This window comes from Solea solea, chromosome 18 (genome assembly GCF_958295425.1).
Source record: "Solea solea chromosome 18, fSolSol10.1, whole genome shotgun sequence".
Lineage (NCBI taxonomy): Eukaryota > Metazoa > Chordata > Actinopteri > Pleuronectiformes > Soleidae > Solea > Solea solea.
Genome location: NC_081151.1, coordinates 15917009 through 15935340, shown reverse-complemented (window position 1 = coordinate 15935340; position 18332 = coordinate 15917009). Strand labels below are relative to the sequence as shown.

General features: G+C 37.6%; 1 protein-coding gene across 1 annotated transcript in view; it reads right to left on the bottom strand.

Annotated features, from left to right (window-relative positions):
* Positions 1–353: 353 nt before the first annotated feature.
* Positions 354–18332, bottom strand: part of galnt16 (UDP-N-acetyl-alpha-D-galactosamine:polypeptide N-acetylgalactosaminyltransferase 16) — a 36886-nt gene continuing 18907 nt past the window's right edge. The window contains exons 7-15 of the mRNA XM_058616075.1: positions 14688–14775; positions 11910–11994; positions 11525–11628; positions 10106–10232; positions 9193–9285; positions 7178–7261; positions 6373–6499; positions 4265–4381; positions 354–1194 (exon numbers count right to left, since the gene is read on the bottom strand). Coding sequence (XP_058472058.1) covers positions 1051–1194; positions 4265–4381; positions 6373–6499; positions 7178–7261; positions 9193–9285; positions 10106–10232; positions 11525–11628; positions 11910–11994; positions 14688–14775 — 969 coding nt within the window. The 3' untranslated portion in view covers positions 354–1050. The remainder of the gene's footprint in view (positions 1195–4264; positions 4382–6372; positions 6500–7177; positions 7262–9192; positions 9286–10105; positions 10233–11524; positions 11629–11909; positions 11995–14687; positions 14776–18332) is intronic.

Below are 18332 nucleotides of genomic sequence, written 5' to 3'. Positions count from 1 at the left end.
ACATGATATTTTGGCTTTTTTTTTTGTTGATTTTCAAAGGTTTCAATAAAATGGTGATTAATTGTTCAGCCCTCGTCTAAGACGAGTCTGACCTTACAGCTGCGGATCAGACGACGTCCGCTGAAGAGGCGGAGTCTAATCTGTCCTGAGGATGGATTGTATTCTTGCAGATTCAGAACCTTAAATGTTTTTTCAATTTTAGTTTTCGTTATTTCAGTTTTCCTTAACTATAATAACCTTTGAAGACAAGTCCCCATAATGGGACTGTGTAGACAGATTTAGGTCCCCACAACATAAGGAATACCAGGTACACACACACACACAAGCCAAACGTTCGGTCAATACCAATAAAGTAAATAAGTTTGATACCCAGCTCTACGAGGTGTTAGTACCAGGTCTGAATAGGGCATTTTTATGGGGCTTTTCCATTATGTAGTTCTAGCATGGCTCAGCTCGGCTCGACTCTACTAATTTCTTTTGCTTTTGCTATTCGCAGTAGTACCTGGAACCTGGTGCTTCTTTGAGTACCTGCTCTGGCGAGGTTCCAGGTGAGCTGAGCCAACACTATAATGTGACGTCAACAGACCGCACAGGAGAGTGTCGTCGCTGGACGAGCGCAGCGTCCGACACAAGAAACCCAACAATAAACCGCGTATAAAAACGACGTCGCGGCAGGTTCGCACAGCCGCGCTATGACGATCCCACCCACGTTGAGGAGGTACTATGAAGTGTCTGATACCCAGGCTGAGTAGAGCCAAGTAGGGGCTATAACTGCATAATGGAAAAGTGCCATTAGATTACACACAGGAGCTGCAGGATGAAGCTCTGTACAGATGGGAAACAAAAAGGCTCTGCAAGGCCTTTTAAAAGTGGCCGTGTGACGTGAGCGGGACGTCACAAAAGTACAGTTCTCAGTCCGTTCACACCCTCAACAAGATGAGAGACGGTGTGCGGGATCCCCTGAGTCCTTCTCAAGGCTGGGTCCAGAATCTGCCCCCCCCCACCCCCCTCCCTCCCTCTCTCCCTCCGCTACATCAGCTATCATGTGGCTCAGGTGATAATCTGTGGCTCCCAGGTCTGGCTGGCCATCTGGGGGCGACACTGGGAGATAACAGGAGGTCCTGTCAGGGCCTGACTGTCCAGACAGAGGCCGCTGACCATGTGCTGCAGGGCTGGACCCTTTGGCCTCCACTTCTGCAGAGAGAGAAAGAGACAAAAACAAAAGGAAGAGATTGAGATTGAGATTGTTTGGTTTGCAATGTTCGTCTGCTCGTTAAACGATGTGTATGAGCCCAGCAGGTTTGTGTTAGTGGTGAGTAATGGACGGAGTCAGACCTGGATTACAGTAATCACATGAATGATTGATCCGCTGCTCTCACAGTGGAAAAATCATCGGTCTGATGCAGTTCAGGGCAGCCTGCCATCACACAACAGACAGAAACTATTTGTACCTGCTGATAAAATCTCCTGGTCTGTTTGTGTGGTGGAAATCTAATCACTAAATGTGGTTTAACTAACTTTTAAATATCAAATATATATATATATATTTGTATACAACTATTTGACTGTTAAAAGGTTCAATAGAAAGACAGCCATGAACACACAATCCTTAAAATGTCCTTAAAATGTCTGTCATAAGGTCATTAAAGTGCTTTTGCCCATTATTCCAGAATAACTTTCAATATCTGGCACTTATTGACAATTTGCTGCATGTTAAAATAATGTATTAACAATTTAAAATGAAGAAAAACGTCTGCGATATGCTTGGTGTTAAAGGGTTAACCATTTGAAAAGAAGCTGTGGTGTTCCTCAAGGTTCTATTTTGGGCCCAAACTGTTTATTCTGTATCCAAACAACCGTTGCAAAGTATCAAAACGCATCAATAATAGATGATACAAACATTTACACAAAAATGTTTGATTTAAATAATTTTCCCAGAAATGTTTTATCATCTTTGGAAATCGTGTTATAAATACAGAGCTGAAATGAAAGATAAAAAATGTGTCAACAGAAAGAGTGTAAAAAAAGTGTCTTGATGTTCCTCTTGATCATAAATGTCAAAATCAATAGCAATACAACAAAGGATTAAAGATTTGTTAAACCAGCGCACATTGTATATTTTATATTGTTGTATTATTGTTCCATTTACCACCTACTGCATGGAAATATAGGGAAACACAAAGAAATCTTATTAAGATTCAGTTTTTACGTAACTTAATCACATTATAGAGAACCATCTGATTCCATGTTTATTACATTTATTAAATTACAAATATGAATACATTGTTTTTTCCTCATGCATTAAGATGCATTCATATGGTGGTTAGAGTATTAAATCGTAGCATTCTGAATTGTAATTAAATCATACATATACTGTACGCATATATGTATACGTATATACATATAACCCATTATATATAAAAGAGGAAAAAAATGAGATAAACCCTATAACTAGCTCAGGTACACACACAAACCCTGTGATGTTTTCTCTTAAACTAATAATTCAAATTGATTTATTTAATTATGCGGTAACACTTTACAATAAGGGTCCCTTAATTAACGTTAGTTAATACATTATTAAGCATTAATGAACTGTTTAATAATATATTATCAATCATTATCATGTATTACTTAGCATTGTTAACACAGTAGATAATGCATTATTAGGCAGTTAATTAATGTTTACTACTCACTTAGTTAATAAATCATTAATAAAAGTTTAATATTGTAATTAGTTTTCATTATTTATGCATTATACAGCATATTATTAACAGTTAAGTAATGCTTAATAATGCTTAATAACTAACATTAACTAAGGGACCCTTATTTTAAAGTGTTACCAATTATCCATACATTTATCACTTTCCACAGTCACATGAGTCACTGTGTGTGGAAGTGTTGCAACATTGACGACACAGTAAGTGACGCAGAGCGATATGGATCAAAGTGTGGAGGTGAACGTAGAGGTTAGTCTTAAAAATCCTGTGTGAACGTGTGAACAGACACCGCTATGTGTGTTTGTTTTTTTCTAAAATGTCCTAAAATGAGCATTAATACCAGGATTTAAGGAAAATGTGGCGAGTATAACGCAACCTAAGGAATCCTTACAAGATTAAACAAAGAAAAGTCTCTCAAAACGAATAAAACAGGTATAACTGTCAAAGTGTAGTCTAAATGAATGATAAAACACCACAATACCATATTTGCATTACAAAGGCAACGTGAATCCCTTCTCAAAGAGTTAAACATCCTGTCACGTAGGGATTATCATCACCATACACACATTTCTTTTTTAAATCTTTCCAGTCGATTCAAACTCAAGGCAATGAGGTCAAATGTCTCCCACAGCAAAAACTGATTGCTTGTCAGCTTGGCTGACTCCCAGTGATATCTCTGAACGATTACACTTGGCCTGCGCACAGTCCCCACACACACATTTTTCACACATGTTCCACTTAATAAACGCTCCCCTCGATGTCATCGCTCACTCACCCATGCAGCCAAAGTGAATTCACATGAGATAAAAGTGTTAAAAAAAAAAAGAAAAGTGAGAGAACGTGGAAGGACCAGGGTGGGATGTGAAGTTATGGGAGCGCTTGTTCTATAAAATATCTTCCTTTAACATTAGATGCATTTAAGACGAGATTTAACCCTGATCATCATCCGTCTCAGTCCGACTCTTACCTCCAAATGTTCCATGAATGATTGCAGATCCAGGAGGAATTCACGTCATCATTCCAAACATGAAAATAACCTTTGGAAAAACTAACACCCGCTGTTCACATGACTGATAGTGGAAGGAAAAAAGCCTGAATTCTTCTTTTTTTGTGAGCTCATGTCATCACCTCACACAGAATGCTGCTGCGCATCCTTTAACCTTGAGCGTGAACGAAAGAAAGAACACATCCATTTTGGCCTCACTACTCTTCTTTTATTTGTTTAGAAATCCTTAAATTGTGGAACAATCTTTCTTGACTTTATTCAGGTTTTTTTAAAAACATAAACTCATAAAGGTCTGTCTTAGACCCACTTTTACTCTTTGGCTTTCGACCCAGTATGAGACGTTTATTGTACAATTACTGTCTTTATATTTGATTGTTTCATTGTTGTTTTACGTCTTATTTTTTCGATTTTTATTACAGCACTTTGTTTCAGCTCTTGTTGTTTTTAAAGTGCTTTACAAATAAAGTTAGATTAGATTTGTAGCGAGCCAAAAGTCTGTCCGTCCGTCCATCTAAAACTAACTCGATTTGTGTCTTCTTACCTGTCTGGGCTCTTTTGTATTGCAGGGCTCCATCTTGACCTTTGACCCTGAGGCGAAGGAGGAAATGGCCAAGCAGAGGTCCTGCTGTCGGATCAGTGGCTCTATGAGCTCCCATTTCTGCAAAACACATAATGCTCATGATCGTGAAAACAAGCTCCGTCAAGCAGAACTATCAGACCCGACTGAGGGAGCGTTTGTGTGCATACAGCAGCAGTGCAGGGGCGGGCGGGTACAAGAAGTGTTTATTCCACATTACTGTTCATTTTGTCACCCGTTTTTTTTTTATTTAGTCTTAGAGAAAAAACAATAAATTATTTATGATCATCATTTCAGTCACACATTTCACATTTATGTACCTGAAAAAAATACACTTGTTCTAATTAGACATACAGTACAAAAACTTTATATTTCTAGTAACTTTTACTGCTAATCCACGACATTTCCACTAACTATCGTTGTTACTACCAAACAAAATCAGAAGAAGAAGAGTTGGTATTATGGTCTGTATTTATATAGTCTTGATGAGCTAGGAGTTAAGTGTCTTTGCTCAAGGACACACATAGAATTGAAGAACCAGGAATTGAACCATCAAGCTTCTAGTCAAAAGACAACTCGCCCTACCACTGAGCCACCATGGCTCAATCCTAACTTTTTTAATACGTTTACTTCTAAAACTTAAGCACATTTTATATCAGAAAATGACTTTTGATACTTACGTACAGTAGATGTCATAAACTTTAAGACTTTTACTTTACTTAAAAGTGACTTCAACTTCTGCCAAAGTTATATTCTGGAAAGATACTTGTACTTTTACTCAAGTATCCCTTTAAAGTACTTTATACAAGAAAAAAAAAAGGTCAATGACGAATATGTTTCGTCTCATATGATGAAGTTGTGTCTGTGTGGGTGACAGTTCCTTCATGACCAGGACTATAACGTAGGAGAAGCAGCACTGATAGTGGACTAATACAAGTGTGCATGGTGTTTAAGCCAGAGGGTTGTCATTTCATCTCTACATCTGCCACTACATCTCTGTCAGACTGATTTAACACGCTTGACGTCAGCGAACTCTCTGGAAAAAAGAAGAGAAGCCGTCCAAGTTTTTACATTCTCTGACCACATGTGTCAGTGATGCACTCTTCCCTCTCCTGCCTTCATCTGAATCTCAGCGTCCAACGTCTGATAATAACTGAGACTAAATGCATCAGAATTAATGTCGTGGTAAAACTGTGACATTAATTCATGTTGAATCATTTGACCAAATTGAAATAAAGGGACGGGCATGTTTTGGCTGTGCATCCTAGCAACATAAGAGCTTTTTTCACATTTGTGACAGAATTAGAAAAGTAAAGGATCCTGGGATTGACTCAAATAGAAACACATGACGTCTCCTAACATGTCCAAAGAAATAAATCATTACAAAAGAGTCTTGTAGGAATTACTTTTTTTTTTATCCTCATGCAACGATACAATTCTCCTTGTGCCTTCAAAAAAACTCATATGAGCCTATTTAGTGTCAGTGCTACAGAGTGGTGAAGTGGCTAGTATTGCCGCCTCACAGCAAAAAAGTCACTGGTTCGGATCCTGGTTTCTTTCTGTGTGGAGTTTGCAAGTTTCACCTTGTGTGTGTGTGGGTTCTCTCTGGTTCTCTGGTCTCCTCCCACAGTCCAAAGGACACTCTAAATCAGAGGTCTCCGCGGGCCACACGCGGCCCCCCCAATCAATGTCATGTGGCCTAACACTTAATATGAACTTATTTCTGTTATTAAATGAATAGATTCATTTTACAGCATAAATACATGTATATTGTAAACCTTTTATCATTCCATATTAAAATAAACACATGAAATATTATTATTTTGATGTGTTTTTTTCAAAAACCTTTTTTGGACTTTGTTTTCACTTGACCGGCCCCCTACTGACCAAACTAGACACTCATTGGCCCCCAGGTCACTTGAGATTGAGAACCCTGCTCTAAATTGACCATAGGTGTGAGTGTGGATGGTTGTTTGTTTCTGTGTCCCTTTATCCCGGGTGACCCTCATGTGGAGGATAAAGCGGTAAAAGATGGCTGGATGGAAGAGCCACAGTGCCCAGAGATCTCTGACCTGTGATTGCGGCCTGTTGCCTCCAGTGACCCTGCACTCTGCCAGCGTCAGCACGTCGGCCCCGCGACTCTCCAGGCACAAACCACCTTGTTTCATTATACTGGACACAGCGTCCTGCTGAGGAACCCTGGGGGACAAGGAGGGAGGTCAGGGAAAGGTCTCACTCATGAACTGTACTCACAAACCTCGAAAAATGACAATTTGAGAAACCACAGTTATTTGGAGAGAAGCCACACAGTGGATATGACTCTTTTGAGGATTCACTCAGAGATTCTCATACAAATCAGATATATTTAGATATTTAGATCCCTGCTTCAGAACGTCAGGGTCATGTTGCCCCGAAGGACTGCAAGATTGTTTTTGTGCAAAAAGGGGAAATTCAGACTTGATTTATTATTATGGTTTAAATGTTGTGGCTGATTATTGTAGTATTTTGGAGTAAAATAGACACAATATGACTCATCACTGCGTCTCTGACCCAGAATAAAAAAATCACCCGCTGCATTTGTCATACGTCAACGCCAAATTCAGAAAAAATGTCTCGCACCCAACTTTCTTGATATTTACCAAAGTTCATTTGTCAAAACAGCTCAAAACTGTATTTTTTTTCACTTTTACATTTCAAATTAACTGAATGTTTATAGATTCTATAAAATATGTGTCATTTTTAGTTAAGTTAAGAACAAGAACACATTTCTTCTATATACTATATACTATATACTATATACAATACATTCACTATACAGGCGTCTGAAAGGCATCCTGTCACATGATTTAACTGTACGTGTCAGTCCGGAGTCGTTACCTCAGCTCAGGGTAGATGTTCTCCATGTACCAGCGGAAAGGTTTGCAGTTCAGCTTTCGCCGCAGAGTCAGACGGTCAGTGATGCTGCATGAACAAAACACAAGAAAGTTAAAGAGGAAAAAACGACAAAGAGGATGGACGTAAGAGACAAAATGAGAGACAAAGACATGTCAAAGTTGAATCCGTGTCAGTTGATACGGATATCAAATCTGTTGAGGCTGCGTGGAAACGCCGTGACGTCGTGTTATATGTGACAAACGTATAAAACAGAAACAGTTGTTTTCCGTGTACTGAATTATTCACTGAATCTCATTTAAAATATTAGTTCAGTACTTCCTAAATGTCACTGAACTGAAATACGACTGAACAGGTTGTGATTCGGCTCATGATCGCCAGCTTTCAGCAGTGCTGTCGTTTTAGCTTTTAGCATTTAGCTTTGCATTACTAGAATAGGGCTAGTATTTTTGAAAAATTTGCATTTAGCTTTGTATTACTAGAATAGGGCTAGTATTTTTTAAAAATTTGCATTTAGCTGTGGATTACTAGAATAGGGCTAGTATTTTTGAAAAATTTGCATTTAGCTTTGCATTACTAGAATAGGGCTAGTATTTTTGAAAAATGTGCATTTAGCTTTGCATTACTAGAATAGGGCTAGTATTTTTTGAAAAATGTGCATTTAGCTTTGCATTACTAGAATAGGGCTAGTATTTTTGAAAAATTTGCATTTAGCTTTGCATTACTAGAATAGGGCTAGTATTTATGAAAAATGTGCATTTAGCTTTGCATTACTAGAATAGGGCTAGTATTTTTGAAAAATTTGCATTTAGCTTTGCATTACTAGAATAGGGCTAGTATTTTTGAAAAATTTGCATTTAGCTTTGCATTACTAGAATAGGGCTAGTATTTATGAAAAATGTGCATTTAGCTTTGCATTACTAGAATAGGGCTAGTATTTTTGAAAAATTTGCATTTAGCTTTGCATTACTAGAATAGGGCTAGTATTTTTGAAAAATTTGCATTTAGCTTTGCATTACTAGAATAGGGCTAGTATTTTTAAAAAATGTGCATTTAGCTTTGCATTACTAGAATAGGGCTAGTATTTTTGAAACATTTGCATTTAGCTTTGCATTACTAGAATAGGGCTAGTATTTTTGAAAAATTTGCATTTAGCTTTGCATTACTAGAATAGGGCTAGTAATTTTTTGAAAAATTTGCATTTAGCTTTGCATTACTAGAATAGGGCTAGTTTTTTTGAAAAATTTGCATTTAGCTTTGTATTACTAGAATAGGGCTAGTATTTTTGAAAAATTTGCATTTAGCTTTGCATTACTAGAATAGGGCTAGTATTTTTGAAAAATTTGCATTTAGCTTTGCATTACTAGAATAGGGCTAGTATTTTTGAAAAATTTGCATTTAGCTTTGTATTACTAGAATAGGGCTAGTATTTTTGAAAAATTTGCATTTAGCTTTGCATTACTAGAATAGGGCTAGTATTTTTGAAAAATTTGCATTTAGCTTTGCATTACTGAAATAGGGCTAGTATTTTTGAAAAATTTGCATTTAGCTTTGCATTACTGAAATAGGGCTAGTATTTTTGAAAAATTGTGCTTCCCAACTTCAGTTTCCCCTGAGTTGAGAAATATCTTCATTCTTTTCTTTGTTACGTGCCCACCAGAGACACCTGGTCCTGTTAGCGTAACTGTTAGCAAAGATGGCGGACACTGTTTACATTCTGGGAATGAGGTCGAGTGGGTCTAAAAAGTGCAGAATCAGCGTTGCACTTTCACGGCTCGGAACAAGTGTCACTGGTGACGTAACAAAAAAAAGAATGAAGATATTTCTCGACTCATGGGAAACTGAGGTTGGGAAGCACAATTTTTTCAAAAATACTAGCCCTATTCTAGTAATACAAAGCTAAATGCAAATTATAAAAACGCACATGTAAACACAGCACGCTAAAAACCTGCGTCTCTAAAAAACACAGAAAGAAGAGGACGACAGTGTAACTGACAAACCTCCCGTAGGCCTTGCCCTGGGCCGACGGCCTGGCGGTGTAGTAGTACTGTTTAAACTCGTCCATCCAGACCTCGGCAGTCCGCCGCGTGTTCCTGCACAGACACAGACGCAGATACACCTGCTCAGAGACTTTAATGACAAAGCTGCTGGCATTCCTGCAGACAGGCCTAATGACACAGGAGCAGCAAAAGTAATACCTCTCCATCATCCAAATTCTAATTCTAGGTGTGAGGAAGCAGAAACACCTTCTTAAAAGAACGTCACTGTTAAAGTTTGTTTTACACAAGATGTTTCATAAGATAAACTGTATGTAAACTGTTAAATGTGGACACAGGAGGTGGTGGAACAGCATTAAAGGTCAAAGTATGAGGGGTTAACACTAGAGCAATCAAAATTAATTAATATGCTGACATGTTCTTGATAAAAAAGGTTGTTTTGATTTATAAAATGTCCAAAAAAAGGTGCAAAATGTTGATTAGTGTTTCCTCATCCTCGTCTTCAAATGTGTTCATTCACAAATCGAGAGGCCAAGAAATCAGAAAATATTCAAATATAAATGAGCTAAACATTCAAAGTAAATCTGGTTGATTTTCAAAATAGTCCTTTGTTTTTGCACCAAAATCTAGCTTGACTTGTTATTTTTTTTTCATTAATTTACTAAACTATGACAAAATGACTGCCCCACTACAAGAAAACACAGACTCCATATATTCCTGTTAAGATTATGACGGCGAGTTAAGAGGAAAAATGCACCAACCACAATGACAATACAGCAAAAATAACCCGTTGACATTTAAATGGGCTGTAAAGTAGTTTGATCGCATCGACAGCAGGAGGAGAGTCTGTGTTCGGTGTAGAGACAGATGTCAGGGTGTGGAGGACAAATCGACCCACTCATTACATGTCACTCACCTTATGTACGTGAGAGCGTTTCCATCGGGGAAGTCGTACGGATGCCGTTTCCTGAACACGTGACCCACGCGGCTACATGGAAGAATCTCCAGACTCCCACCACACATCCACACTCGGAAAGAAAGCTCTGCAGGACAACACACACACACACACACACACACACACACACACACACACACACACACACACACACACACACACACAGAAGGGCTCAGTCACATGATCATGTTCACCTGCTAGATTGTAAGAAAGAAAAGCTGCTGTCATGGAGATTTTAACACTCTGGTGATTCACATATACATTTGACACAGTCCCTGGTGGTCTAGTGGTTAGGATTCTGTGCTGGGTTTGATTCCTCTTTCCTCTGCGGGATCAGTGAAAGATTTCTGAATCTGGAACCTTTAAATCAGGAGCGTCAAAGCCAAGGTAATTAACTCAGGGCAATTAAAATTAAAAACTGTGTCCAAGTCGAGTAGCCGGACGAGGTCAAACAATAAGAAATTCAGAACAAACCAAGCTGATACATTAAATAAAGCAACACATCACAGACCAAATTTGAAATTAAAGATGTGCCATGTTAAAATATGTGGATACTTTTTAAAATAAGATAAAATAAATTGATTTATCCATGGAACATTAACACTGGATGTTAATATACAGTAATATACAGATCAGTTACTCACAAAAGAACATAAATGTAGAGGAGAGGTAAATATAGTTGAGATTTATGAATGATTTTCCACTGAAATCAACCGTATAATTTCCTCTGTTGTATTTCAGTAAAACAGTAGTCACATGTATCTTTGCCAATGATTTGCCGTACTCATCTGTTGTAATAATATTTTTTTACTAAGAAATAATAAGCTAAAAGCCTCCTCAAAAATGCAATAAAATACACTTTGCTTATCTATCTATTCATTCCAGGAATGTCTGTCTGTGTGTCAAGAAGTAGCCTGTTTTGACAGGAGGAGCCACACTTTGCACATACATAGAACAAATCAATTTTTCTGCAATGCACATTTACTCAAGCTTCTTTCAAAACTAAAATCAGCAGCTACAGTGCTGTGAAAAAGTATGTGCCCCCCTTCCTGATTTCTGTTTCCACCCATCATCCTCCACCAGAGGGTCGTGGGGGGCGCTGTGCCAATCTCAGCTGACATAGGGCGATAGGCTGGGTACACCCTGGATAGTTCGTCAGTCCAGAGCAGGAACTAAAAAAAGTACTTGGTACTAAAAAAAGTACCTGGTACCAGGTACTTAACCGTGCCGTGCCAGGGCGAGCCGGTGGAAACAGGCCATTAGTGGATGAGATGCCCTTTTCTTTATTAATAATAAATTAAATAAAACAAATAGTAGTTTCATTTAAAAAAATAAAAGAAGAAAAAGATAAGTATGATTTCAAATGTGTGGAGCGCTCACCAAAGTTCTCTCCTCCCCAGATGTCCATGTGAGTGTCATACTGGCCCAGGTGGTTAAACCAGCTTTTGTCCATGACGAAGATCCCACCAGCGATGACAGGCGTCCTGCACAGAAGAGGATTTCACCTTAACAATAACAATAATATTGTTCTAATAATAGTACTTTTGCTGTTTTATTATATCAATCAAGTGCAATACAACTGTAAAATGTATGATACACATACATGTACTCTTTTTTATTGTTTTTAGAGTAATTTCTTTTTGTTATATTGTGTTTTGTAATAACTGTGTTTGTTCTTTGTTTCGTAAAACTCAACACAAAATCTCTTGAATATTTTCTTTTTCTTTCTTTCTGTCTACTTGATGCAGTGATAATGAGGTCACACCTGATTGGCTGTGTGGGGTCACTCCTCGCCATTTTCTGCTCGATGGGAATCTGCTCCCATTTAAAGTGGAGACTCCAGTCGAACCCTGACAGAGGAAGACAAACAGTTAAAGCTGGAGTTTGTAACGTTTCAGTATAAAACACATGTGTTCCATTCAAAATGCATCTATCAGCTCCACATGACTCTCTGTCTGTGGAGATGGCAGTGAACAAATGAACCTCAGTTCTCTGAAAAACAATTTAAGAAGTGTAATACCATTAAATGTTAAAATCAAACAGTTGGAATATGGACCTAAAATCGTCCTTTCAGAAAGTTCTTCAGACTCAACTGAGGCATGGAGTTAGTCTGAGGTGGTTAGCGACACTCTGGTGACAGAAGTTACACACCGGTGCTTTAAATCCAACAGTAACATCCACAACCACTTGTGACTGTACACACTAGACTTAGTCCACATGCACACGTGAATGTTTTTTTTAATATGAAAACAGGGTTTTCAGATCAGCCGATGATATCTTGTTACTGAGAAAAGACCTTACATATCCTCAACCTCCTCATAACAATCCAGTCCTCACCTTTTCACAGGAACCTTGCATAAAATGGCAGGCTTAAACCCCAATTTTACAATTAAAACATCATTATGGTATAATTCAAGCCTCAATATAGGCAAAAAAGAAAGATTTTACTGGGCTGAATGGATCAAAATGGGAATTATTTATATCAGGGACCTGTTTGATGGAGACCAACTTTTGTCTTTTGTGAACTAAAGGAAAAGTATAAACTCCCAAACAAGGATTTTTGGAAGTACTTGTAGTACCTGTATTCATGCACTACTTAGACATGCACTATTCATAGTCAACTGAGGGGTTCTCAGCTACCCAGTGTTGAAGGCCTCAAGAGATGCTGGGAGAGAGATTTAGGGGAAGAAATATCTGCTTGTGGTTCATTGTATCAAGGCAAGTGCAGACCGGATTATTAAAGAAAATTATTAATAGGATCTACTGGACTCCAGTTGAAATGGCACAGCTGGAAACTTAGGAACTCTGACTTGTGACTTGTGGCAGCCTCCTACATATGTTGTACTCATGCCCCATGATAGATCTTCTGTGGTAACTGTAGCGACGGGACATTTAACCACTAACGCATCATTAAGCAGGCCTGTAGCTGTGGAGGCGACGCAGAAGTATAATAATATAAATCAGCTGAGAGAAAGTGGTCGGGTTTAAAGGTGGGCTCATAGAAGCTATGGCTGCAGGTCTATGCTGTTGTTAAATCATGAACATATGGACTGAATCATGTTCACTGTACAGCACATGCTGCATGAGGAGTCATATTACAGATGTTGGCCACAGAGTTTGCAAATGAGCTTGTGTTCAATTATCATTGTCATTTCAAGCTGCTGGAAAATAGGGCATACATATCCTGGTCCTGATATTTTTCTACATGTTCTTACTTTGTGCTATTAACCACAATTGTTTTACCAATATTTATATATGAGCGTTTGTAGCATTGAAAAATAAAACTTTCCATTCACTGTTTACCTTTATTATTACGTGACTATTCTACCATTGAACGGTAAGTGGCAAAGAAAAATAAAGTATGCAAAATGAATGTAATAAAATTGTACACCAAGTTTTTCACATAATGCAAAAGGTCAGCAACCACTTGTATGACACAAATGTGGCCATGTACCTAGTGTATAATGACCTAAATAGTTATAGATTGCCATTATGATATCTTGCCATTGTTCAGTCTGTCCTGTGCACCTCCATCCCTGTGTGGTTTGGCTCAGCCACAAAACAGGAGGGATCGTTGATGACATCTCCAGTCCATAAAACTGTCAAATTATTACAATGGATTTTTTGTTAGGGTCGAAATAATTTTGTGTTTGTGTTACTGTATACATTTTTTTTATATACCTAATTTTATTCTATTTAAATGCACCAAAACACCAAGTTAAATTCGGTGTAAATGTACTTGGCAATAAATACGGATTCTGATTCTGATAATACGATATTTGAGAAATCATGAACAGCGAGCACCTGGCGCCATCTAGTGGACTGAAATGTCAAAAGATTTTTTTTTTAATGCTAATCCACAAAACAGTTTAAAAAAAAGGGATGCTTAAAAAAACAATACATGTTGTCTCAAAAGTGATAAATAATATTGCCAGGCAAAATATTGCGATATTTCAATGTATCGATTTTTACCCCCACCCCACAGAGCAGACCCTGCCCCCGATATAAATATTATTAGTATTATTATATTATAACTATAATTATTTAATCTTCAATGTCTGCCAAATGAAAAGTAATTTCTTTTTTTTTAATATTTTTATTTATTTACACCTTTGACACCTTTAAGTTTGGTGTCAATGGAGCTTTTTGCTCAGAGATAAATGGTGGAGTTGCAGCTGCGAAGAGTCAAGAAGCGAATGACAGTAACTGTGTCATTTGTTTTAAAAAGTCTCAGCAGCCCTGGAGTTTTCAGGCCAAAGCAGAGACAACAGTGTTTTCAAACTTCAAACTAAAAATAATTTTTAAATGAAAACAGAGAAACATGGATGTCAATGTGTAAGAGTCAAGACAGTTTTGAGTCTCCTGTTGATTCAGTGCAAGTCCTTACAGGAGAAGTTGTTTTCAGTTTTGATCATGGGTTTTAAATTTGATTTGATCTGGGACGGATCATGATGGTTTTGTCAAACAGGGTTTTTTTTCCCCCAAAAAAAATATTATTGACTGCAGCTGTTTCTGTGCATGATTTGTGTTTTTGTGTCCTGACCTCCCCTCAAGTCCGCAGAGGCAGCCAAGTAGGCGAAGTTATCCAGGCTGATGACATCGATGATGGGGCTGACCACACGCGTATGATCCTGCGTGGGAGGAGGAGACACAAACGATTTAACGATTTAAACTCCATTTACATGAAGAAAAAAAAAAACTATCTCCAAAGATGGAAATCATAAAAAATTTTTGAAATCCAATTTCTTTGTTGCACTATTGTAAATCTTACAGGTGAATAATTTGGTCTGACCTCGATTATTTCAACATTATCGACTTGACATGTTACCAATGTTGCTGTGATCTAGACTTGTGTTACCGTTTTTTTTTGTTTTTTTTTTAATAAATATCAACATGTTTAAAATTTTAATGACAGATTATCATGGATGGAAAACCCTTCTAGGAAACACCAACATCCTTTTTCAAAGAAAGTTACACATAATTGTATGTCTATATATGTTATGTTGTATACATATATATTTATGTATATGTATACAACATAACATATATACACATAAATATATATATATATATATATATAAAATCCTCTGTGTCATACTGATTGTATAATACAGTTAATAAAATATGCAATTTGCAGAAATACCAGTGCATAAAATACAGTTTAATCTCGGTGCTCAGTTTATCTGTGATGATTAAAATAATTTCAAACTCTACAGTAAATAAATGAGTCCCATATATACAGTATATTATATGAAACGTGTATTACATTTGTTATAGAACTGAATTAAACATGACTTTTCATGAATACTTTTGTATTCAAATGTGTATTTTCCATCAGGCAGGAATCTTTCTCAGGGTGTTCACATGTGCATTAAATCAAATGAGAAGAGAATGAATCAGTGTGTACGGCCTCGCTCTCTGGAGGAATCAGTGTATCAATCTGTGTGTGTGTGTGTGTTTGTGTGACTACAGGATCTCATGGTTTTGATAAACAAACAGAGATGGCGACTGGTCACAGTCCAACTCCTTCTTCCCAGCTGAGCTGCAACAGTGCACAGCACAAACGTATGTGCTGCTGTAGAAAGAACAAAGTAGAATACAAACGAGAGACATCAAGCTCATGGTTTATAACGGACCCAGATTCACCCAGAAACCAGTAAAACTCATTTCTCCTGCAGAGGAAGAAACATGAGCACAACAGTAAACACAGCACTGAAGAGAACGATCCATCACTTACAGTGTGTGTGTGTGTGTGTTGTTTGTGCCAAAACTGTTGTTTGCCCGAACAGCATCAGTCAGTACATTTCCAGGCACAGTTAAAGTTGTAGTATGTAGATTTTAACCCTAGGAACAGAGCATTTAATCTGCTTTTTTTTCCATTACTATGTTAAAATGTATATAGGCGATAAGCATGTGCAATATTAAGTGTCTTATATCCTCTGTGTCAGTACAACCTGAGCAGTCAATCATTTTCACTCACTATATAAACACACCTGAGCAAAAAGTACTCAATCTTGTTTAAAATCGTATTGAATTCGTGAAATTTGTGAACTCCGAAAAGAAAAATGGTCAATATTGTGACTTCTGCACTATTATAGCTACTTCTGTTTTTTTTCTTTTTTTTTTTTTTAAAGAAAGCATAAAATGAATCATAACCTTGACTTAACAACACATAGGGTTACACGAATCAAAGAAAATAAAAACAAATTTTATACTTTTTAGACAAAAAGTAAGAACAATTTCCCACAAACAACTTGCTTGAAAATTGTCACACAGTCAGTGATAGTGATAGTTTTCAGATGAAGGATGTAGCATACAAATAATCTAACATTCTGTTTACAAAGACCAAACATTCATCGATTTATTGAATAAAGTGTGTCCCACCCCGCGACACTAGGTGGCGATATGCTCCCTTTCCGTGTATTAGGTGCTGTCTGGTAACGTCACAGATGAAAACAATTTTAGCTAGCACCGAGTCGTTATCTATTCAGTCTCGTTCTACCATTAACTTCAAAATATTTCATCCTTGTCTCCTCGTCAGTCCAATAATGCAGCTTTATTCTGTGTACCAACTTCTATTATTTCCTTTTTTGGGCTTTTTTTTGCTTTTATTGGACAGGAAAGTGAAGTGTTAGGGAACACCTCCACTAAATCTGGATGTGTTTGTCCAACTTTGAGACATTTTATTTTTTATTCAATTTCAGTCAGACTAACGTGTTTACATGTTACAAGGATTCAAACGCTTCCAAAGTCCTGTAAACATACTGACTGTGTTTGTGTGTAGTCAAAGAGCTTTTCTTTGGGAAACTACAAAATAACTGTTTCCAATTAGAGCAGCTTCTCTCTGGATTCCTGCTCTGAATTCAAACCCATCCTGAACTTGTTGCTCTCTGCGCTCACTGCACCAAAAAATAGGCTGCGAGTGTAAAATGCCGCTCTGCCGGAGAGCAATTTGGAGAGTAATGTCCTCATCTGCTTTAAACGTGGACATTTATTAGGCCTTTAATGGGCCTCTGTGCTGTTTTAATGCATGAAGTGGCCGCACTTCTGAAACGGATGTCACTGATGATCTTTCAATCTCCTTTGTTCTCTCTTTCCTGTGCCTATGTTTATCACAAGTGCAGTCATTTACTGGACTGCGTTTAATTTCACATATAAAGAAAGTTAAACTCAATTCTCTTCAGACAGATTTACACGAAGAAGAAGAACAAAAATGAACATTTAGCTGCAGAAAGCCTTAGTCCGACGTGCGTCTAGTGCAATCGAAATTTCCCGTTTGACAAGTGGAGTTCTCCGTTCGTTTGCTTCATCACTCAGAAATGTCACACCAGTGTCTGAAAAAGAGTCACACAGAGGACACACTGTCCAGCCGAGGCGGGAGATCAGGAGACAGATTTCTGTTTTACTGACTCCAATCATGTACGAAGATGTGGAGATATTGAGTGGCACAGATTATGTTTTATTTTAGTTTCAACCATTAGATATGTATGTCATTTCTCTATCCTCACTTAAGTTATGGTCAAATATGTGTTTCATGAGTTGACCTCGACCATCAAGAACTAGTAATACCCTAGTGTATTACGGTAGTTGAGGCAGATTCAGCACTTTCTTTAAACCGGAGAGGAAAAGGGAGTGGATGAAGAAACGAGGCATCATCAGAAGCAGCTGTATGTTAGTGAGGGATGGTTTGGTGGGAGGATGCACCAGAGGGGAGGAGTGATTATTGAGAAAAATGCGAAATTAAACGCTTATTTCTGCAAAGTCAGTGGGGATATTCATCTGTAGTGGGAGACTGAGAGTTGGAGCAGCTGTGATGGTAAAGCTCAGGAGAGGAAATAACCAGCAACAGTTGTTTGCTTATTAGTGAATGTTCAGGTTTCAATCAACAGCTACATGTCTCTTCATTTGTCTACTTTTTTGTAATTGTAATTAATGTGTGCTTGTAATTGTGTGTTAATTGTGTACTTTATTATTAATTATCCACATTATGGACAATTAAGTGTAACACAACCATGTCTCTCAGCTGCAAATGTGTTCTCTCTCACATTGCCTGAAAAAAGTGAAAACTACAACTTAATACAAACAAAATGAAGTAAAATGAAATGTAAATGTAAAAATTAGAGTTAGCTAAAAACATTCCAACAGCTAGCAATCATAACATCGTGCCGGAAATGACTCTAAAAAGTGC